The 24362-nt window shown below is 45.7% G+C and overlaps 1 protein-coding gene across 1 annotated transcript; it reads right to left on the bottom strand.

The window, feature by feature from the left end:
- Positions 1-11549: 11549 nt before the first annotated feature.
- LOC108938464 (tribbles homolog 2-like) lies at positions 11550-16668 on the bottom strand. Its single transcript, XM_018759064.2, has 3 exons — positions 16338-16668; positions 15064-15356; positions 11550-12715 (listed from the first exon to the last, which is right to left on the bottom strand). Exons 1-3 carry the CDS (start codon positions 16605-16607, stop codon positions 12241-12243), a joined length of 1038 nt encoding a protein of 345 aa, XP_018614580.1. The 5' UTR covers positions 16608-16668; the 3' UTR covers positions 11550-12240.
- Between the last annotated feature and the right edge of the window lie 7694 nt (positions 16669-24362).

Genomic DNA, 24362 nt, shown 5'->3' with positions numbered 1-24362 from the left:
TAGCCGAAGCTGATTTTATTTTTATGATGTATTCAGTTAAGAAGTTTTGTGGGGAAATGAGCCCATGTGTCTTCGCAGCTAGGGTGGAACTGTTTCGTGATGTCTCTGGTGAAATTGTCTTCATATTTCTTATATACACATGCAAACACACACTCATACATAGATGCCATACACCATTTATTATGCTATGTATACATTATTCATTTGTCCAGCGCAGGGTCACAGTGGTCTGGAGCATATCCTGGAATCATAAGGCATGAGACAAGGTACACCCTGGACTGGACAATAACTCATTGAAGGACAATCTCTCACACACACACTCATCACAGGTAATTTAGAGATATCAGCTCACCTGAAAACATGTCCTTGGGTTGTGGGAGGAAATCCACACAAACATGGGCCGAATATGCGAACAGCACGCAGACCGAGTGGGATTTGAGCCCGGGTCCAAACTCACAGGCCAGGATCCGTGAGGCCGCAGCGCTGCCCACCGCCCCACGCAATCGGTACGTGGTATTTTAAAAATGCAACACCCGTTCTCAGATACGTAGGACACTCGTGCGTTCATTTGCTTTCACTCCATACAGATGTTGACCAGGTTGACCAGGTGGACTCACGCCCTTCACTAGCAGCTCTTGCCTTAGCTCGTGACGAGGTATCGTTGCAATCCTTTGAGCGGGACCTTCAGAGAAGACCCATGCATTGGATGCATTCGTCATTTCCGTATTTTAGGGGGGTGGGTAGATGCGAAATGATGGTGAAATGCAATGAAATGCAATGACACCACCTAAGAAATGATGGGAATGCGGTAATTGACTGCAAGCCTAACAGGAGAAGACCACAGAGTCACATTTGATGCTGGGAAGAATTGTGGGGATCAGCGTGCTGCACGGGCTTGCTGTCGACTGTCCTAGTTTTTAATTAATTGCTATAAACAATAATTATACCGTGTTCTTGACGTGCTGGGCCGGAGGGTAAACTCGGGGATGTCCCACGTGTGGAAACCTGCAAGATTTCTGCTGCTGCCGAGCCTATGGAGAGGGACTCGTACATGTACCTCTATAGCGGGGTTTGAATCTTAAAGAGCATTTTTGCACATATTCTAAGTCGAGGGAATAGATGTCCTTAAAGTTTGAAAGTGAGTTTTAAATATATTTCATTTTTGTTACTGCATAGCAACTTTAGAAATGGCAGTGCCCTGCAATCCAGTATTAAAAGGCTGCAATGGAAAAAAGTTTTAATAGCTGTTTTGATTCATAATAGGAAGTCGTTTGCAGCAGGAATAAACATGCCTTTTCTTCCAATATGTGTAACATTTAACTTGGCTGCACCGAAGGTTGTTGCTGCCATTATTCCATTGGTCCGCACATAATGTCTCGTGGAGTGGAGTGGAAAAAAATAAGTTTTCTACGTCGAAAATATAACCGAAGGATTACATTTAATGCAAAGCCGCAAGGGGGGGCGCAGTGGCGCAGTGGATTGGACCCGGTCCTGCTCTTCAGTGGATCTGGGGTTCGAGTCCCGCTTGGGGTGCCTTGCGACGGACTGGCGTCCCGTCCTGGGTGTGTCCCTTTCCCCTCTGGCCTTACGCCCTGTGTTACCGGGTAGGCTCCGGTTCCCCGTGACTCCGTATGGGACAAGCGGTTCTGAAAATGTGTGTGTGTGTGTGTGTGTGTGTGTGTGCAAAGCCGCAAATGCTGAATGCACGCTAACATCAAAAATCAGCGCATTGTTGATCTTTTTGTCATTTGGCAAGTTCAGCTTCTCACGCAATTAAAAAATGAATTTTATAGAATTTCTGCTGTCAGCAAGGAAAACAAGAGAAAAATGCTTTGCCAAATAAAGATTGCTCACATTTTGTGACCCTCATTAATTTTGCACTGATTGGCATATTGCTTATAATTAAAAGTATGATTCCAACAGCAGAGAAAAACGGGGGCAGTGTGTGGATGCTGTTACAAAATAAACCTGCTGCAACAGTGAAAAATCAGGCTTTTTTAAAATCCATAAAAACATAAGAAGCTCAGTAGGTGTGTTTACTGAGTGCCTGAATGGCACATTGTGTTCAAACATCCTTAATATGCCTTTCGCTATATGTAACAGCAGGGATATAAATGGATGTTCTCTACATTCTCCTGATGACTCTTAATGCCTCTTGGTTCTGCAGTTTCATTTTCCTAGTTTTGCTTATGAGCATGACAGATGTGGCAAATCACCACAGTTCCCTTTTGACTGGGACACTTCTTTCATCCTACTTGCATTTATTCATTTAGCTAATGCTTTTCTCCAAAGCGGTTTATAGTGTTAAGCTACTTACAATTATTTGCCCATTTATACAGCTGGGTATTTTTTTTTTTTTAAACTGGGTAAGTACCTTGCTCCAGGGTACTAAAGACAGAAAGGGGATTTGAACCTACAGGTCCAAAGGCTGCAGCTTTAACCACTGCACTACCAGCTGTCCTTTAAGCGCATGCTAAAAATACCCATTTGTTTTTGTTTTAAAACGTTTAAGATTATGGCAAATGCATGCGGAAATGCGAAATGCTGAGTATACAGTGATACATACATGCCTACGCTGAGTAGCTTTTCTTAGACACACGAAGAGGAAGAACCTGACAGTAGAAAATAAGATAATACGTGTGAGGTTGGATGGGCAATATGCCATTTGTCATTTTTTATTTTTAATTGGTGACACATAGGAACACCTAACTACTGAGCTGACTGCCACCTAGACAGCTCTTTTGGATTCGCTAAAAAAACGGGTGGGTAGCTTCAGCTCGGCTGCTCTTCTACCTGGGACACGGACGCGATAGAGTTTGGGGTTAAAATACTCTGGAAGGTTAATTAATTCCTCCAGTGCGGTGGGAAACGCCGTTCCCGGGAGTAATCGATTCCATTTGTTTTAATTGGGCCAGGTGGGTCAACCGAATGCGGTCGCTCTCCGCCTCCTCATGGTCGTCTTTGTTTTACCTCGCTTGGCATGAGGTGGAGGATTTGGGGGGGGGCGCACGTTCAATCTTGGGCCTGCAGGAGCCGCCTGAAAGGTTTGGGATGCCGGAGGGAACGTGGGTAGCAGCATCGGACGGGGACGAACGCGAGGAAAAGGACAAGGCGCGGTGTGTGTGTGTGAGGCATTCCAATAAGGAGCGCGGCAGCACGGCTTTCTACAAACAGCTAATTAAACGGTCAACACCAATTTCACAGGTCATTTCAACAATAAGTCTGTTAAGATTTGTTCAAAGGGCCACACTGTGTTGCAGCGGGTAGTGCCAGTGTTCTGGGTTCTAAACCCAGCTGTGTGGAGTTTGCCTGTTCTCCTCGTGCTCCCATGGCTTTCCTCCAGGTGCTCTGGTTTCCTCCAATGTGTGTTCCGGAAGAGCTGGTAAATCTAAAATTGCCTCCTGTGTGATTGCTGAGGCATGGGCTGGCATCCTGTCCAGGGTGAACCCTGCCTTGCATCCTACATTTACATGTATTTATTTAGCAGATGCTTTTCTCCCAAAGCAGGGAGATGCAGCGGCATGGTGGCGCAGCGGGTTCAGCTGGGTCTTGCTCTCTGGTGGGTCTGGGGTTTGAGTCTTGCTTGGGGTGCCTTGCAACAGACTGACGTCTCCTCCTGGGTGTTTCCCCTCCAGCCTCGCACCCTGTGTTGCTAGGTTAGGCTCTGGCTTGCTGTGACCCTGCTTGGGATATGTGGCTTCAGCCAATGTGTGTGTGCATGTTTTCTCCAAAGCAACTTCCAATGAACTCCATGTAGTGTTATGAGCCCACACACCTTATTCACCGTGGTGGCTTACACTACTAGATACATTGCTTACAATGGGTCACTCACACACTATGGGGGAACCTGAACAGCATGTCTTTGGACTGTGGGAGGAAACCAGAGCACCCGGAGGAAACCCATACAGACACGGGGAGAACACGCAAAGTCCACACAGACTGAGCGGTGATCAAACCCATGCCCTCTCGCACCATCCAGGTGCTGTGAGACAACAGTGCTACTCCCTGTGCCACCATGCTGCCCACACCCTGCCTTATACCCTGGGCTTCCGGGAAAGACCCTGGACCAACATGACCCTGAACTAGAGAAGCAGCTATTGATCATGGATGGATGAATGCATAGATTAGTTTGTTGAAACCTGCTTAAATCCTTCTTTTTCACTTGAAGACGAGCGCAGAGCAATTCCGAGCAAACGCACCTTTCTAGAGAAGTGTTACATGTACAGTCCTCTCAGAATAGAAAGGGATTTATTGGAAAATTGCTTTTATTTCAAAATATTAATCGTGGGATTTTTAAAGTCCAGGCATGCAAGGAAAAAGAAGTAGGGGGGTTGGAGAAATATCTTTTTTTTTAACGCAAACATGAAACATGGTGGAAATACTAATAAAATTACTGAGGGACAAACAAATTAACAGATGGCTCTAACAGCAGTTTGCCTGGGGCTGCGAGCTGATAAGGCAAAATGACGGGCAATTTGGTGCTGTGATTTCTGTACCTGGAGATAATGTGACAGCCGAACGTGGAGAGGGTCCTCTCCGAAACAGACGCAAATGGACAAGCGGCTCTAATATCCCGGTCCGACTCGGGATCTCGGCAATTTCACGAACTGTGATTTACATCCTAATGAGTCGGCAGTCCCTGGTCTTTACCTCGCAGACGCACCTCCGCAACGTGACACGCCGGTGATTACACTTCCAATTAATTGTCCAGAAGATTAATGTGTAGTGATTTCCTGCGCGGAGATTTCCTCAACATGCTGATTGGCACAAAGGTTTTTTTTTTCTTCTTCTTTTTTCATTTGATCAGGAGAATCATTTGAAGGATTTTACTCCTGTATGAAGTTAGATGTTGACTCAAGACCAATTTCAACACCCTGCTAAAGGGCGCAGCCTTGCTACTCCTTTAAACGAGAATCCTGATCCTCGTGGTCGCTCGAACCCTTTACCCACAGCACCGCCGACTTGTCAGAATGTTGAAAATGAATTATTTTTAAAGTTGTCAGCAACACTCTGTATTCGGTGTCCTACATAAACTAAAAAGCTAAAAAGGAGTTATGAAAGTTTTATAAGGAGCCTTTCAAAGAAAGTGCTTCCAAGGTTCACTTTGCCTTTTGTATTTAACATGAATTGTGACTACTTTTTGAATAATGACAAATAATAGTGGTGCTGGGGGGGGGGGGCTCAAACGAAGGGGAGGCATTTATGATTCTTGTTTGTTTAAAGAGACTTTTCATAGTGCGCCGTTCCCATTTTCATCCTTTTCATCTCTCCTCCTGCGTACCTTTGTAAAGGCATCGAGATAAATATGTGCCGATAATAGAAATTTCCGTACCTCCGAACGGCGGCCGAGTCGAAGCACAAGACGCACCGGCGGTAAACGTTCGGTTTTGGAGCAAAACGAAGATAAATAACAATGTGGGGTTTTACATGACAGCCGTGCTCTGTTTGCACTGCCAGAGCCTGGACTCCCAGCTTAGTGTAACGGCGCACGGCGCTGCTCTATTACCCTACGCCAGGTGACTGCAAACAGTTTTCCCCTCCCCTGCACAGGCCACAGGGCCCTGGTCCTGCGACACCCGCAGCATCACCTGCATACAAACTCCAGCAGAAGCGTGGCGGGACTGTGGCCACGTGCCCCCAGCAAGAAGAGGCAGAGAAATCATGCATCGTAAGGCATCGTAATAGAGAGGACCATAGACTGCTGGTGTGTGTGTGTTTGTGTGTGAGTGAGTGGGGGGGGGCGGGCAAATTCCAGCGCGCACTTCTTGACATAACCTCATTGCCTACTACGCTTTTACAATAACATGATAGCTGATCTCCTTTACAATTCCCCGAAGTACCACCCCTCACGGCTGCCCATAAACGACTAATAAAATCTGGCGCGTCTGACATTTCCCAAAGTTTCCCGACTCCGTGACAGTTCCCCGGGCCTCGGCGAGGGAAACTTCTTGAAAGCGGAGCAATAAAGGCTGCCGGATGCTCGGCTCGAAGGGAGAGCTCTCCCGCGACGAACACGCTGTCAGTGACGCCTTCATTACGGAGAACGCGCTCCCGGCTCGCGCGCCATTAGAGGTGCGCCGCGCGGCCCGCACGTCACTCCCGCGACGCGTGTCACCGTCGTCCCCCCCCCCCCGAGTTAGAAGCTGAATTTCCCCTCGGCAGCGAGGCGGCCGTCCTGAAGTGCAATCAGAATAACGTCACGGTGGAGAGGAAATGGCAGCAAAGGGTGCTGGATTATACAGTGGATGCGGTAAATGTTATGTTAAAACACTTGGCAGGGTGGTTAAGAAAGAAGCGCTGGCCTGGGAGGTGGGCCTATACGTTTTTTTTTTTTTCCTCCCCCCCTCCAGACTAATCCCTCGGCCGTATCATCACGCAATTTCGAGACGCTCGCGCCTCTGCTGCTGGAACACACTGATGAATGCAATCATCCATCTTCAATCAACTCAATCTAGCCAGACCACTACAGTCCCCCCGATGATGGCTTTCAATAGCAGCTCTTATAATATATTTTGCCCGTTACGCGCAACCGTTCGGGCACATTTTCCCGTTATTGAACTATAATGAACACTACAGTTGCACGACGGATGCTCAGAACGCAGCCCTTAATGCGTTGTCTTTTAGATCCAGCGCGCCGGGATCGTATATCACATTAAGAACGCGGCCTTGCTCGTTTATCCTGGAGTCACCGTGAAAATCCACTTGCGGTGATTGGAATGACTGGCTCCATCAGCGCAGCTCCAGTACTGGATCAGCAACACGCTCAGCTGGACAAATTTGACCTTTCTGAGGACACGTGGAACGACCGCTTCATTCGCTCGCTTCTCTCCACAATTCAGCGGCTGCGGGTCGGGCAGAAATCTCTCCGGTGTCGTTATTATGATCTTTCATGATATGCGCGGTCTGGCAGTGGAGGTGGCTGCAGTCTCATTTGTTTCACTCTTTTCTTTCTTTCTTTTTTTTAACCACGTTCCTCTGGCCTCCCAAGTGTGAGTATACTATGTCACAATTTGTAATTGATGGGCGCCATCTGCTGGTAACCATGTCCCTGGTAGTATAGAAGATATTAGAAGCACATTGAATGAATGAATGAGTGAATGAATGAATGAATGAAGTCCCATGACTTTACCATGGTGCAAAGAACCTTTTCATAAGACATAAGCTCAGCAAAGGAAGAGTCTTCATCACAGCTGACAACCCACCATACTGATAATCTCTTGATGGCCTTTTGACCTGCAGCGTGATTAATGTTGGATGATTATTAAATGTATGAATGGAAGTGTCACGGAAGTCCTCCCAGGCATCGGAAGAGCCATCAGAATTAGGGGTGTGCCATTTTTATTATCTTTCATTAAATTGCGGTGACATTTTTATTCACTTTTTTTCTCTCTGTCATCAAAACAATTAAAGAGGATTGAAACCTCCTTACTGGGTTATTTTACATATGTGATCCAGCATGAAGTAACATTTACAGTCATTTATTCAGCAGATGCTTTTCTCCAAAGCGACTTCTGATGAACTCTATGTAGTGTTATGAGCCCACACACCTTATTCACCACGGTGACTTACACTGCTAGATACACTACTTACACTGGGTCACTCATCCATACATCAGTGGAACAGACTCTGTCACTCACACACTATGGGGGAACCTAAACAGCATGTCTTTGGAGTGTGGGAGGAAACCAGAGCACCCAGAGGAAACCCACACAGACACTGGGAGAACATGCAAACTCCACACAGGCTGAGCAGGGATCGAACCCATGTCCACTCCCGCCACCCAGGCGCCGTGAGACAGCAGCGCTACTCGCTGTAGCGCCGCGCCACCGTGCAGATGCATTAATGATTATCAGCCTTGCTGTTTTGTCTTAGTGTTTAATATTCATAACACTGAAAGACCTCCAGTCAATACTGCAATCAGCAAAACCAATGTTGTGGAAAAGACAAAAGTGCTCCCTACTGTAATTAAAAAAGAAGCAAGTAGCAAAAAATTTTAAACAAAATGTAGTGCGGTAACAGACAGCTGGTGCTTGGCAGCTTGATTATTTCACAGCATGTGGCATTTCTGAATATAACGCCGTAAATATTGCATTATGTGAGAAAAGGCTTTGCTGAAAATGTGTCACAAGTGTAACTAAGGGGCATAACATGCTGTATTTATTAATGTCATATTTTATTACCTTTAATTTAAGGCTTCAGCCTTGTGGGAGACTGCTACAGAACCACAAGTTCAGATCCAAGGTGTCAAAAGTGTACTTTTATCTGGATATCCTCCCTGATTTGTCTTAAATCTGCATGTGTTATCTTAGTGAAACAAAGAAATAAATAATACGATTGTTCATGTAAGGCCAGGTGACATACCGCCCATTATTTCTCAGTGATATTTTCTGATTTAACTCTCTCTGCCATTCATTTGTTTCAGGAATACCGCTTAAAATGAGCATACGTTAAACTGCGCAGCGTATGATGTCTTCACCGAATATCTAACACTGATTCGCAGCAAAAACAAAACGAAACTAAATGTTAGGTATGAACATCAAAGAATGTCATAATAACGGCACTAAGAGCAAGTTCCACTTTCTATTTGTTGTGGCGCAGGGGGTCGGGGGGGTCATGGAGCACCCACAGTGATTCTCTTTTAGGAAGTTAATTTCAGCATGTGAGGTTTTTTTTTCCTCATTTCGGGCGACATATGCCAGCCTTATTTAGCTCGCTCCTCGCAGAAGCTCTTTGTCCTTGATTCTTCTCCAAGATTGTGCCCAGTGTTTCCATTCTTAAAGGGACAGTGAGATAAGTGCCCCTTTCTGCAGCACATTGATGCCAAACTCATGCTTTTCACCAAATCGACTTACACCATTAAACAACCTGCAATCACCCATGTAGGGAGCTGGGTCATTTTGACAGTCACTATCTTGCTCGAGGGTACATCCACGAGAGATGGGATTCAAACCTGTAACCTCTGAGCCCAAAGGCAGCAGCTCTAATCGATACGCCACCTGCTGACAGATTTACCCCGAGCTTATTTCAAAGGATCAGTACTCTGATATCTGCAGGACCTGATTACCTCCCAGGGCCCCAGGAGAGTGCTGTCCTCCTCCACCTCTGGTTGCTTGGTGACCCCACTCACAAGAAGTCCAAAATCAGAAGCCCATCCGCTTTCCATTTTGCCTCTGATGCGGTAGAATGAGCGCCCTGTGCCCCTCAGAACTGCTGAATCCCATCTGGCATTCAAGCAGGGCCTCAACACATCCTTCATTTCATAGCCACCTCTTTCATGATCATATTTCTATTCCCTCTCAGACTCAGCTGCACAGGCAGCCCATGTAATGTATGACAGCAGACATGGTGCTATTAAATAAACTGCGCTGCAAGCGCTCACGTCTGTGGCTGAAGCTCGTTGTCTATGGTGAAATCTACCTTTGAATAGGCTGAATTGTATATTTCTTTGGAGGAAAGCGTCTGCTGCATGAATAAATGTAAATATAAACGTACCCTTGTTCACAACACACCCTCTATAATGGTACCACTCATACTGGCAGCACTGACTCACATGGGAACTTCTGAAATTCACCTCCCTCACCTCACTGACCCACCCGGGGGGATGCTAACACCCCCTAGCAGGCTTAGGCGTGTATGACCTCATGCCACACGGAGGACTCAACGGGCCCAGCGTGGTAATTGTACCAGGATACACAACGGATCACTGAGATGCAGAGACGGACTCCCAGTGGGGCCACTTGCTGACAGCGAACTCGGGAACGAACAAATGGAGACAGTAGGAGGATATATGATGTTGTTATAAAAAGCTGGTAAATGGAGTGGTACTGGAATTTACTGTATTTTCGGAAGCTGCCTAGTTTGTGCCGAGAAGGCGGAGTGGGAGTTAATTGGGTTTGCGCGCTCATGTTCCACTGGACCAGGGCATGCTGGGTTCCAGCCTGGCGCAGGACCAGACGCTGCCAGCACACATTTATAGATCGTTTCTCAGCACTTCTTTCCTAGAAGAAAACTGAGATGCAGTCGATTAACCACAATATCCAGTTTTTACACAACTGCATCTTTAACATACTGTATGTCATCTACATAATAACCCTGTGATCGGCTGATTTTACATCGGTATTAGTGGTGTCATTCAACTATGTACTACTGCATGGCCTTAGGATTAAATCAATGAATTCAATATCAGTAACAACTGTCAAAACCAGGGTTGCGGTGGTCCGGAGCCTATTCCAAGAGCACAGGGTGTAAGGCAGGGTACACCCTAAACTGGGCACTGGTCTATCAGAGGAAAACCTCACACGTTGAAAATTTAGTCACCAGTTCACCCGAAACATGTCCTTGGACTGTGGGAGGAAACCAGAGCACCGAGAGGAACCCCACCTAAACACAGGGACAACATGCGAACTCCATATATACCGAGCGGGATTCAAACCGATGTCCACTCCCACTTCCCAGGAGCCCCACTGCACCCAGTCACAGTATTGTTTCTAAGCACAAAAAATTACTGGACACTCATATCATTAATAGAATGAAATAAATTCAAGCGAGGATGTGTTTGGCAGTGGATTTGGGGCAAACCATTTATTGATACAGGTTACAATCAAAATATCCAAGGCAGTAGTAAATCATCCACCTTTCACACAAAACAAATATATTATTTCTTCATCATTAGCACCAGTCCCGTATGTCAAAATAAGTCATTTCTGTTCAGGTTAAAAACAAAACACTACGCAAAATATTAAAACGACAAAAAGTTTCTTAACCCTACAGACCTTTCCTAGAGCACGCGTTCCATTTGCCAGGCCCGATTTAGCATCCGCGGGAGATGCATCGCACATATAGAAAGGAAACACCAAGCTAAGTAACACTGAAACACCGCAATGTACCCATGCATACCAATCATCTCACAAAAAAAAAAAAAAAAAAAAAAACGCACTCTCATGATGAGGTACATGAGGAGAAAAAATAGCAATTCTGTCCTGTGTCTTAATGCTTCTACAGAAAGTAGAGTCGCAGCGAGAAGTGAGTTTTCCTCTATTTCGGTATTCGGTTTCATCCGGCACCGACCCCACGCGTCCTCCCAGCTCTTCCGCGCAAGTTCCCGGAGACGCAGCGCGCTTGCGCGTCGCTTCGCTTCCGCTCTTCGGTCCGGTTCGTCCCGCACGGGCGCCCATCGGGCGACCCGACACGTTTCGCCGGTACCGTACACTGCTGAGCGTTGGCACGGTACCCACCGACAGCTCGCACCCGTGCCAATCGGAACCGCTACCGTGACCGAAAACGGCGCAACACCTTGAGAACGCTGAACTATCGGTACGCAGCGTCCCAGATGCTCCTGAAATAACTTACACAAAATGCACCAACAATTAAAAAAAAAGGTGAAAGAAACATACAGTATAGGCACTAATCAACTACTAAAATCTGACATGTTTAATAAAGGGTTCAGATTACTTTTACCCCATTCACTTGACATTTATTCCATGTATCTCTCATGCATTTTATATATAGAACACGAAATAGAGTTTTTTTTTTTTTTAAAAGCCTCAGTCAACTTACATTTAAATAAAATATCAGCACTGGGTTGAAAGAAACATGCAAAAATTATACAGATTTAAGTGATGTGTTGGGAAAGCACATTATTACGCCACCGTTTCAAATAAGTGCATGTCATTTTTGAACCCCGCATGAAATACGTTAATAAATAACGGCAACAAAAAAAAAGAATCGGAGCACAGCATGAATGTTTTAGTCCCTCGGTTTCGGTGGCAGTCGCAAGGAGCAGCCAGATAATTTAAAGCTTTTTAAAAGATGGTTTTGCATTCCTTAGAAACGTAGAGGACATTATGTCATCTGTAATGCCAACAAATGACGGCTTACAGAACGTTACGCTCGCACCTTCTTTTATTAATCAAAGAGTACATATTTCAAAGGGGGAAAAAGCCTGAATAAATTGTAATGGCTAATGTACAGATGGAAAAAAAAAAAAATTACTTATGGTGATACCTACTATCTTGCGAAGGGGCTTTAACAAATACCCAGTTAAGACTGATGTGAGCAGCTCATTTTTATTATCCTTGGCGCTGTACAAAAAGAAAAATAAATAAATAATTGTGCTTCACTTTTTTTTTTCTAACCAAGTAAAGATCAACCTCGCCTGAGACATCCGGCAAGAACAGATTTCCTGCCGCGTGACTCCTTGCCGCTTTGTTCCCCGAGCGAAGCCCGTCGTGACTTCGGCGCTCATCCGAAGAACTTCTCTTCCTCCATATCCACGTGGGGCACGAGCTGATCCGACGACGACGGCTCCTCCTCGGCAGCGCCGCACCCTGGAGCCGGAGCGGGGACGCTGGAGGAGAACCACGGGTGGTCCAGGATTTCTCGGGAGGTAAGGCGCTCCGCGGGCTCGAGCCGGAGGATGCTGCGTATCAGGCACTTGGCCCTGGGGGTGAGGGTCTCCGGGAGGCTGAAGCGCCCCCGGCGTATCTTGGCGAAGAGCGAACCGGGCTCCGGGTCATGAAACGGGTAGCGGCCCACCAGGATCGTGTACAGCATGACCCCCAGGCTCCACACGTCGGCCGCCTTGCCGGAGTACGAGCCGCTCGCGTCGAGGATCTCGGGGCTTACGTAAGCCGGGCAGCCGTGCTTGTCCGACAGGGAGTCGTCGTCTCCCTCCAGCACACGCGCATCCTCCAAGCCGTCCAGCTTAATAAGACTCCTGAACACAAACAACAGATCAACTCGCAGCGATTATCACCGCAGTAAAAATACAGCATGCAACACTCAAAGTGGGTGTGTCTCACAGCACCTGGGTGGTGCGAGAGGACGTAGGTTCGATCCCCACTCCATCTGTGTGGAGTTTTCACGATCTGCCCATGTCTGTGTGGGTTTCCTCCATGGTGCTCAGGTTTCCTCCCACAGTCCAAAAACATGCTGTTCAGGTTCCCTCATAGTGTGTGAGTGACAGAAAGAGTGTGTTCCACTGATGTATGAATGAGTGACCCACTGTAAGTAGTGTATCTAGCAGTGTAATTTTACCTTGGTGAATGAGGTGTGTGGGCTCATAACACTACATAGAGTTCACTGGAAGTTGCTTTGGAGAAAAGTGTCTGCTAAATAAATAGCATAAATTTAAAGTACAACATTTTCCATTCATCTTGTGGTGGTGCTTCAATTACTTCTTACCCCAAAAATATTCCAATCACACATTACCAATAACCACTTATCCAAAGCAGAGGGGCGGTGGTTCAGAGCCTATCCCAGAAACACTATGTGGTAGGGTACACCCTGGATGGGATAGTAGTATATTGGAGGACAATCACTCACACACACGGCAATTTAGACTCCCCAATTCACCCGAAACACACATTTTTGGACTGTGGGAGGAAACCAGAGCACCTGGAGGAAACTCATTTCAATACAGAGAGACAGAGTGATTGCTCCACCCAGGTGCTGAGAGGCACCAGCGCTACCTGCTGCACCATCACGCCACCAACAAAACAGGTTTCCAGCAATTATGGAAGCAGTAAAATATATACATTGAGCAACTTAAGACAACTTATTTTATAACCAATTAGTTTTCACTTTTTATGATGGCTGACTTTGCACTATGATAGTACTCTACCCATTTCTAAGTGATGCCAGCAGAGGGAATAAACTGATGAAGAGGGCTGACTCGTTCCTGGGAGCTTGTCTGGAGGAACCGGTGCAGAGGAGAACTAAAACTCCTGTCCATCATGGACAAGGACTCTAACCCTCAGCACACCACCCTGGCTAAACAAAGGAGCGCTTTCACCTCCTCCGATCCAGCTGTGCTGCTCGGAGGAGCCATCCGAGGTCATTCCCGCCATCAGCCACTGGGTTCTATGAGTCCACGCACTGGTCCAGGGTGCTACTGAGCTGCCTGTACTATTTTTATTTATTTGCACTACTTTTGCCCTGTTATACTTGTCTAAGTGTGACATTTATTTACTCCTGTTTTTATTACAGCATCTTCTGTCATTGTGTTGCTGTAAAAATGCTACTGTAGACCCAAGCCATCTCCTTTGGGATCAGTCAAGGTACCCATTTACCTACCCATCTATTAGTATATGGCTTATGAATTGTTATTAAAAAAGCTTGCAGCGGTGACCCAGTGAAGCTCTGCCTCATTTCTGTAGAGTTTGTGGAAACTTCACCATCGCTCGCTTCCTAGGAAACTTGCAACAGCCAATTATATAACATGGCAAGCAATGGCATCCAAGCAATCTCTGATAACAGCAGGCAAAGATCTGAGAGACAGGGTACCATAAGGACACACTAAAACTGTTGGGCTGCTACGGAGAAGGCGTCAAGACATTGCAGCTCCGCCATGCGGAGGACAAATGTTACTGGGTCAGAGTCCAGACCCCCGCGGGAGCGGGCATCGTCTCCCCCGGAGCAGCCGCGTCAGGGGCAGCGCCGATTCGAACCACGGACGTTGCTGCAGGGCTGCCCGCGCCGCCAATAAATATCAATGAAAGGGCTTTTACAACTCGGCACAGCACGGAGAAGGGAGTGGGCGGTCTTCGCTTTCGGTTGCCAAGCAACAATTCCAAACCGATACCAGTTTAGAACTTGACAAGAACTTGAAATTACAGGTTGTCAGAGGCATGTATTTTAACTTAGAAACAAATAGTTGTGGTCCTCAAACCTTTTACTCAAATTAGACAAATCAAGGTATAGTTGGATGACAAATTCCAAGCTTCCACAGTCCAATCGATGAAAATTACATAGCTAGTTAATTGGAGGGTAAACCGTTGACTAATTTACTGAGTCATGTCAATGTGCTTCGTAGTTTGGTGTCCAACACAATGTGACAGCTTGCCTTCCAGCGAGGACATTAATTGCAACATGTACACCAGAAACAGGTAGAATCATTCCTTTCAAATGTACTTTTAAAGCAGCACTTTGTTCATGTCCTTGTTCCCTAGAGCATTGCATAATTTGCCAAAATGGTATTATTATTATTATTTTTATTCTTTATTTAGCAGGCACCTTTCTCCAGCCCAGCTGGCAGCGTTTACTTCGTAGTTTAAGCAACCTTACCTGTCCTGATTCGTAAAGACAAATTTTCTCAGCTTGAGGTCTCTCAGCACCAGTCCACCGTCGTGGCAGTGAGCGACGGCAGATGCTATCTGGTAGAACAGTCTGGCGGCTTCGTCTTCCTGCAGCCTCTTGCAAGTCCGCATGAAGGAATGCATGTCTCCGCGGCTCCTCTCGAAGAACACATAGGCCAAGGTGTCCCCGAGAACAATGTCTACTATCTGATTCAGGTTCTTGTGCGCAGAAAGGCAGAAGTAGGCCGCCAACGACTCCCGATATCGAATCACATCAAACACCTGAAAAATGAGGGTCGGTGAGAATTACCAACTGAACAAAGTCACAGCATACAGTCCCATGTGTTGTTGATGGTGCTATTCTATACTGTCATTTTTTTCCCCCCACCAAAACATGTTCATGTCACAAAAACAGGGGGTGACACTAGTTAGTTAACAGTGAAGAAAATTGTATATAGCATAACCATAGAAGCCAGGTACATTTATTCATTTAGCTGACACTTTTCTCTGAAGAGACTTACAATGTTACGCTACTTACAATTATTTACCCATTTCTGCAGCTGGGTAATTTTACTGGAACAATTGAGGGTAAGTACCTCGCTCAATGATACTAGAGATGGAGGCGAGATTCAAACCTACAACCTGTGTGTCCACAGGCAGCACTTATAACCTCTACGTTACCAGTTGCCCCACTGCAGACACCTGCAACTGTACCCACAGTTTAAACACACCACCCAAAAAAACTGCCATCCCTATATCAATGTATCTTCTATAATCCCTCCACATTAGCATATTTGATAAATGTCAGAAATTTGACACCGACAGCATTTACTACTTCTATGAAGGCATGTGTCACTAACCTTAATATATCCTTAGTACATAAAAAAAATAATGTGTAACAACATAAGATAAAATCACAGCATTACAGTGACAAAGAACATATAAAAATGTAACATTATTGATGTTTATTCATTTAACTGACATTTCTGCAAAGCCACTTAATTATTTACCTATTTATACAGCTGAGTATGGAGTGATTTAGGGTAAGTACGTTACTCAAGGGTACTACACTACAGCTAGAGGTGGGATTCGAACCTGCAACCTTCCGGGTCCAAAGGCACAAGCTCTAACCTCTCCACGACCAGCTGTCCCTATGAGACAAAGCAAGGCACCCTGGGAAAATCACAGGTGGCCACAGCGAGCCGTGTGAAAGCCAAGCCCTTTAATAGCTGCTCCTCGCAATTACTATGCAACTCAACTCACCTTGCACGTGAACTCTTCTCCGCTGTGCACGTGGGCCGCCCGGAACACGTGATCGCCCTCCAGCACCTCCAACAACACGTACTCCCCGATGCGGGAGATGCAGTGCGGGGAACGGGGGGTGTCTGGGGGGCTGGGAGACCCTAAACTGGGACCGAAACTCGGAAAGGTCTCACTGTTCCCCAGGCAAGGCAGCTCATCCAAGTGATGCGCTTTGGGCCTCGATCTCTCATTACGCGTCACACTGATGGGCTCCGATCTCCTTATGTTCATTAGGATTCGATTTACGCCGCGAAGAAAAGTGCTTTGCGCAAGATCGAGAGCTTTTGAGACAGGAATCGCAACTACACACACACACACACACACACACACACACACACAGAGAAGCCCTGATCCGCCCGTCCCCAACACACACACAGACACACACAGTGTAACAAGTTTGAGTGCAGCTTTAATCTGTTGCGTGTTCTTTGCAACGGCCCAAATTAGTGCAACATCAAAAAGTAACTTTCTAAAAATAACACCGGAGTGCGGATCAAAAACGTGACTTTAGAGACTGGTGAGAGCTTTGGCATTTACTAGAACGGTTCTCGTTCTTGATCCCGGCGGCACGGACAGCTGCTCCCAACAACAGGCTTTTTTCGGTTGTAATGCACGAAAACTGCTTGAAAAAGGGGGGAAAAAGAAGAAAAAAAAAAGTGCAAGAGCAAACCTGGATTAAAGCAAAAAAATAAAAAATAAAGAGACGCGGGTGCGCTACCGTCCGTCCACGGTGAGCGGTGCGGAGCAGCCCGGCGTCGGCATCGCCACTGACTGACTGGTGCGCGCGCGCGCAAGCTGCAACTTCTCGACTACTGCCCAGGTGTCTCGCGAGTCTCGAGCATCCGGCGACAGCGCTTCAGCACTCTCGGACATGGGGCTCTCGCAATGAAGTTGCCCGGTTGACGACGAAGCTGCGATCACGACGGAGTGCGCACGTGCAAACGCGGACGGAGAGTCGCGCGGCGACGACTAAAGTTCAGGGGTGACTGGGGCGAGCGGTCGCGAGCCTTTCCACGACGCAGACAGCACGTTTCGCGTCAGCTCCCCCCCCCCATTCCGGTGCCAAGGACAAAGGTGTTAATCTCCTCCCACGTATCCCTTTGTTTCAGCGACGCAGCCGCTCCTTCGACTCGCTCTTACTTACGCGGCTTGGGATCTACTTCACTGTCCGCGTGCAGCTCAACATTCCCAAAAAGGTTTTCCCGTTTACTACGGCCTCGCACGCCGACCTGCCGCTGATAGCCCCGCCCCTATTTACGTCATGCCGACCTGGCGCTCCTAGTCCCGCCCCTTTTCCGTCCCGCAGTTGTTAGTGACGCCCCTTTACGTCTCAATGTTTTGGTGCCCTTGCCCACGCTCCTTTACGTCTTCCGGTCCCGTTGGCCACGCCCCCTTTACGTTTCACCAGCCAGGCGCTGTTGGAGCCGACAGCTTTTGCGCTGTTCCGACTGGTGCGGTTATTGCAGCTCCTCTGCACATCCATCCCGTGGACCTGGAGCTGTTAGTCCCGCCCCTTTTTTTTTTAAACTCCGACCCCTCCGTATTGGAAGTGTTTCACAAATGGACATCTTCTGTGGACAGGACAGCACTGGTTTTCATTACATTATTCATGTCGCTGACACTTTTCTCCAAAGCAACTTACAGTGTAGGTGCTTATAATTATTTACCCATTTATACAGCTGGGGGGGGCGCAGTGGTGGCGCAGTGGGTTGGACCGGGTCCTGCTCTCGAGTGGGTCTGGGGTTCGAGTCCCGCTTGGGGTGCCATGCGATGGACTCGTGTCCCGTCCTGGGTGCGTCCCCTCCCCCTCCAGCCTTCCGCCCTGAGTTGCCGGGTAGGCTCCGGTTCCCCGCGACCCCGTATGGGACAAGGCACAAGCGGTTCAGAAAATGTGTGTGTGTGTGTGTGTGTGTGTGTATATATATATACAGCTGGGGGAATTTTTACTGGAGCAGTTTAGGGTAAGTAATCGAATAGGGTAAATAAGCAAGCAATCCCTTCATGGGACAACAGCCAGAGGTAAGACTGAAACCTGTGACCTCGGGTCCACAGGCATCAGCTCTAAACACTAAGCTACCAGCTGTCCCCCCACCTCCTTAGAGCTACTGCCCTAGACCCAAACATTACAGGTTTGAATCCCACCTCCAGCTCTATTGTTGAGCAAGGTACTTACCCTCAGTTGCCCCAGTAAAATTTCCCAGCTCTGTAGATGAGTTAGTAATTGAAGTTGCTTTGGGGAAATGTGTCAGCTAAATAAATGTTGATGTAATTAATTCTTGGGGTGTTGGAGCAAGGAGTGTTGCTGTCTCACAGCACCTGAGGATATACATCCAAACACTGCTCAGTCTATGTAGAGTTTGCATGTTCTGTCTGTGTCTGTGTGGGTTTGCTCCGAGTGCTCGGGTTTCCTCCCACAGTCCAAACACATGATGTTCACCCATAGTGTGTGTATGACAGAGAGAGTGTGTTCCACTGATGTATGGATGAGTGACCCATTGTAAGCAGTGTATCTAGCAGTGTAAGTCACCGCGGTGAGTAAGCCTAGTGGGCTGATAACACTACATAGAGTTCATTGGAAGTCGCTTCGGAGAAAAGTGTCTGCTAAATGAATAAATGTTGGACAGGTACTTTATTAATTCCCACAGGTAAATTCACCTGCACAGCAGTTGAACACATGGCACATAACTCGAGGTACTGCAATTTACACCCAAACAAAATAGACAGTTATATGTTACTGGTGCACTAGACTCTGCTCCTCGTGGCATGATGGGGGGGCTGTTGGAAAGAAGGATCCCAGAAGCGCTTCTAAAGGAGCTCCTGGTGATCACTTCATGGAGGGGGTTTAAGCCATTGTCCATAACTGATGCTAACTTCTTCCTCCACTGAGCACTCAAACCCTTGACAGAACTTGCTTTTCACAAGCTTGATGAGTCTGCAGGTGTTTACCAGATGAGATGAGCCCCCCCCCGCACACAACAGAATCATATATGGCATAGGTTAAAAGACCTGAGGCTTCTGAGGATGTTCAACCTGCTCTGTCCTCTCTTATACAGTGTGTCCATCCCGCATTGACTGTACTCTAGAATCACATTTCTGCATCTTCACCTACCCTTCTGTCAGTGTAATCAACTTTTTTATTGATCTCCGAAATGTACGTTGCTTTGGAGAAAAGCATCTGCTAAATGAATAAATGTGAATGAGAATGAGGGCGGTCCAGTTCGTTGTTGATATGGACCCCAAGTACTCGTAGGAGTAAAAAGCTCCACATCTGCAGGCGCAAAGATTCTTTAACAAGGTGGAAATCAACCACCCGCTCCTTTTTGTGGTTGGTTTTTTTTGTGTTAAAGGTCGCTATAAAATGTCAGTGAAGCTAACAAAACATGTCTAACCAAAAACCGGGGGAAACATCTGGGCAGTGGCACCGACTCACCTTTTTCCTGAGGTTTTGCAGCAAAGCAGTTTCTGAAAGTGTCTAATATCTAATAGACATGTATGGCAGTATCTTTCCCTGCATTCTCAAAGAGCTCCATGTCTCCATCACAATAGGGCAGGGTAGCTCCTTGAAGAATTTCACTCACGTTCTTGTTCTTGGTAAAAATGATATCATCCACTTGTAAACGGAGTCAAGTTACACCCTGGAACACACTCTGATCTCTGCTTTGCAGTTAAATGAAATGTACAATACGTGTGTTCTTCCTTAACGCATTTAGCTTGATAAAACGGTGACAAACTTTAATAAATCGTTACTAAGAAAGCTGTAGTCCTGAACAATGATTACAAAAATTTTAGATGTTAGTCGTTTTGTAAGAATTTATAGTAGGGTTAGGTGATGTGCAACATGGGTTTTACTACAATGCTTAAACCAACTGAGCGGAGGACAAAACGACTTTTGCTGCAGCGTTCGATCAAGGAGATCTTCATTGTGATCCGCGATGGCCGTCAGAGGTTCAGAAACCAAATTTCCAGCCTCTCTGCCACCATCTTTTCTCTGCTATCGGCATTAGCCTCCTCCTTCAACCCTGCCCATAGCTCCTTTGTTTGCGAGCCTCTTGTTCTTTGTCCTCCTCCTCCTCCACATGGCTTACAGACAGAGCCAGACGCAGAGCTGTAACGAGGAAATGGAGACTATCAAAGACAGACAGTCGCCCACCTGCTGCTAATCCACCAGCACACACTTGCTGTCTTGACCCGTTGTCTCCTTCAGACTTTTGCCTCTGATATCATTCCGATGCTAAGTACCCATTGATCTATACTTCCTTGTTCACCAGTTTCTTCCACCACATCCAAAAAACATACATCAAGCCTTATCTGAAGAGGTGTTACTTATCTTTTCGCCTGCCACCCCTTCTTTGATTCATTCTTCTAAAGACCTTGGAACTTCTCACCGTCGCCTATCTCCAATCACGTCCGGTTTTTGGATTATTGCCTAGCAAACGCTTTGTGCCCCAATATCATCCTGTGCAACCAGTGCAGAAGTGTTATCTACATTGTCTCTGCTGCCAGAGGTGCGATATCTGGGGAGACGTTAAATGCTGGCAACTCTTCTAGCAACCATGCAAAACAAGGAGTCGAGGGACTTAAGCGGTGAGTCACTTGAAGTGTTCATAATCAAGCGTGGAAAATTCAATGCCAAAGACACTTCTGCTTTTATACTTTATTTTTCTCAAAAATCATATAAATCTTTGAAACTTATTTTAAGCTTCCATCCATCCATACGTCCATCCATCCATCTTCAAAATTTGCTTACCCACTTCAGGGTCATGGGGGTTCAGAGCCTTTCCTGGAGGCAAGGTAAACCCTGGCCGGGACACAAGTCTGTTAAAGTGAAGTGAAAGAGCAATATACAAATTTTTCCCATGTTTTTAAAACATGTTTTTTCCCTACTTCAGCACTGGTAACTCGGTTCAACTCAATACTGACAGGCCTGTACAGCTCACACACCAGAAGGTGGGAGGTGGAGAACAAGTCCAGAATTTTGATGCACATTGTGGAATGCAGGCCCACAGACAAAAATGTGAGCAGCTGGATAGGACAGGCAACCGAGATATTTATGTATGCGTTTTTTTTTTTCTTTTTTCCACATACGGTGAAGTGCAAAGGAGACTGCAATATTTTCATTGTTGGGATTTTTAATCCTGAACTCTGCGATCCGAAACCCACACAGCATGCAAATTATATTTCATAAAATGTAAAATTCTACTTATTATGAAGCATTTTTTCCCCAGACTGACATTTTTATTTATAATGTGCTCACAGCCATGATATTCTGCTAACAACAGAGTGTCTGTCTTCCTTTTCTCCTCCCTCTCCCTACGCACACACATAATTAGCCAAGTAGAGACTAATGACATTGCAGTATTGTCTTATTTCCACCAAGACTGTATGGAATCTGTCTTTTATTGGAATCAGATGCAACAAAAGGACTGATTAACAAGTTAATATACATTCATTCCATAGAGTACAATGCAATGAATGGCTTTAAATGTCTTTTTCTTCAGCTTAACAATTTCTTTCTTTAGTATGTGAAATAGATTCATTCATTCATTCATTCATTCATTCATTTTTTTATTTAAAAAAAAAAAAAAAGTTATCCTAAAACAAATACAGAAAATTCTGGCAAAAGTTCTAAGAAGGTATAATTTTTATCAATTAGCAATACTTACGTGTAGATGAGGGTGGCAAGTTACTAATTTAACTATTTAATTTCTTTTCCTAGACATGTTATTATTTCTATATTTTTTTCTGCAATCATTGCATTACATTTCCTACAAAAAAAGAGCATAAAGGAAGCATATATACTTTATAAGGTTTTTATTAGATGTAGGAAAGCACCTTGCAAAGCACTGTTATAAAGTATATATATATACATATTCCTATACATACATGTACATATATGCAAATATACATCTAAGTACCCCTACTACTTTATTGTCTACCTGCTTCTACAAGTTTAAACAAGTTTCAGTGCCAAACACATTTCTGGGCAGTTAAATTATTTATTCTAAATTTCGAACACCAGTGTTCATTATTCAATAAATATTCCCTTTTGGGGGAAACAATTTTCAGCAATTATATCTTCACTACATACAAATTTAATTTTCAGTGAACAGAAATGCTTAAGAATAAAAAGAAATTCTGAGATCCCAGAAATTAGATTTTCATTATTAATTAGGAATTGGTCATGCCGGGCTAATTCTCTTGTAATTAGGCATACGAAATAGTTACTGAAGACATTAGCGAGAGTATATAAATATATTTCTATACTCGTATCTAGACAGCGTGTTCACTCTATTTCCTTCCATTTCCCTCTATTGCCAAGTGGAAACTGAGCACACTTTAAAACTTCCAGTGAGGATAAGAGATAATGAAGCGGCCATGGCCAGCAGCTGTGTGAGGCAATAAGCCTCAGTCTGATACCCCACCCAGCTGTTTCCATTCGCACAGCCCCATGCCCTTCTGCTACAGCTTTCCATTCTGCCGGTAATCCTGATAACACCCTGCATGGGTGTGTATGCGCGCGCCCGCATGTGTGTGTGTGTTTTTTTTTCCCCTCTCTATCTAATCAGCTCTTGTGGCAAAAATGAATGAAGGGGAGCGCCATCCGTGATAGCAGTTTCCATTTCCTAGCTGTCATATTATGCTAAAATAAACCTCAAAACAGACAGCATCCCATAAGCCCAATAAGGAATGGCACTGAGAATGGGCACAGCGGAAGCTCCGGCAGTTTTGCTGCAGGCTTTTGGGATCAAGTACCACCTATCGACAATTTGAGCGTAAAGGAGCACACACTGCGCAGGCAGCTACTCTTCCAGAGTCAAAAAAATAAAAGGAAAATCATATTTCTCACTTTCGGCATCAAAGGAGAAATAAAAATTCAATTACTCAAGTTAATTCCTAAAACAGAGACAGCGCAGACAAAGTAAATGATAATAGACAGTGAGCCGCAGTTGACTTGCTCCCTAGCTGGCTGTCTCACTGTGTGCAGATAAAAGACAGGAAAATGCATTCATATTTCATATTTCTGGGGGAAAAAATATATATAATTATCTAAAAACATAATGCATCATTTATGAAAAAAAATCAATAATGCTTTTTCTTTAATACTGGACTTCTGCTAAAGACATTACTGCGGATGTGGTCAGGCAAAATAAATATTATGCATAAATCCGGAAATATGCAATGTCTGTACGTAGAGTCACATAAATAAACGCTCGAACCGATGTTCATATAGTGCTGGAGCCTCAGCACTCCGCTGATGAACGCGAGAAGGTGTTTCATCTAAATTGCTTCAGCCAAAGCAGCACTGCTGAAGCTGAGAGGTGGGTGGATGGGTGGGGGTGTATGCAACGGGCACGGCTTAATTCTCCGAGACCGAGGACATCTGCAATGCAAATGACACAAAGATGGCACCGCGCTTCTGTTCTGCCGTCAGCCCTGAACACATAATCTGACATAATCTGCCTCCGAACTTGTCGCCGGTGCCATCGCTGGCTGCTTGCGCACGTAACGAGGCGTCCGGCGGGATCCTTGGGACCTTGAGACCGAGCCCAAAAATAGCAGCACGCCTCCGACACGGGATCCCTGCCTTCGGTTTCATTCTGGGTAACGTTTTGGTGCTTTGCAGATCGCTTCACATTCGATGGTTGTAGACCACAGGGATCCAGGAAAGTCCATTTGGTGATCAGTTATTATCCAGGATAGACTTTCAAAACCTCCTCATAGGTAATGAGCAACTCTGTTGAGAGGAACAATTGTCCACCTATTTTACAGGCGCTTCATTAAGTAAAAATAAATTATTTCGACAGATAATAATCACATGCAATGGAAATAATACATACTATTTTTATACATTTATTTTATAATTGCATGGCACTGTGACACAGTGAGTAGTGCTACTGTCTCACAGCACCTGGGTGGTGCGAGAGGACGTAGGTTCGATCCCCACTCCATCTGTGTGGAGTTTTCATGATCTCCCCGTGTCTGTGT

This window comes from Scleropages formosus, chromosome 15, assembly GCF_900964775.1.
Source record: "Scleropages formosus chromosome 15, fSclFor1.1, whole genome shotgun sequence".
NCBI lineage: Eukaryota > Metazoa > Chordata > Actinopteri > Osteoglossiformes > Osteoglossidae > Scleropages > Scleropages formosus.
The sequence above is the reverse complement of the archived record's forward strand: the minus strand, read 5'-3'. Positions and strand labels throughout refer to the sequence as shown.

Excerpts from the sequence above, each read along its gene's own strand:
- LOC108938464 (XM_018759064.2), bottom strand. The coding sequence starts at position 16,607 with ATGAACATAAGGAGATCGGAGCCCATCAGTGTGACGCGTAATGAGAGA. Across the intron at positions 15,357-16,337 it reads GAGAAGAGTTCACGTGCAAG|GTGTTTGATGTGATTCGATA; the intron begins GTGAGTTGAGTT and ends CTCATTTTTCAG. Across the intron at positions 12,716-15,063 it reads GTCTTTACGAATCAGGACAG|GAGTCTTATTAAGCTGGACG; the intron begins GTAAGGTTGCTT and ends GTTTGTGTTCAG.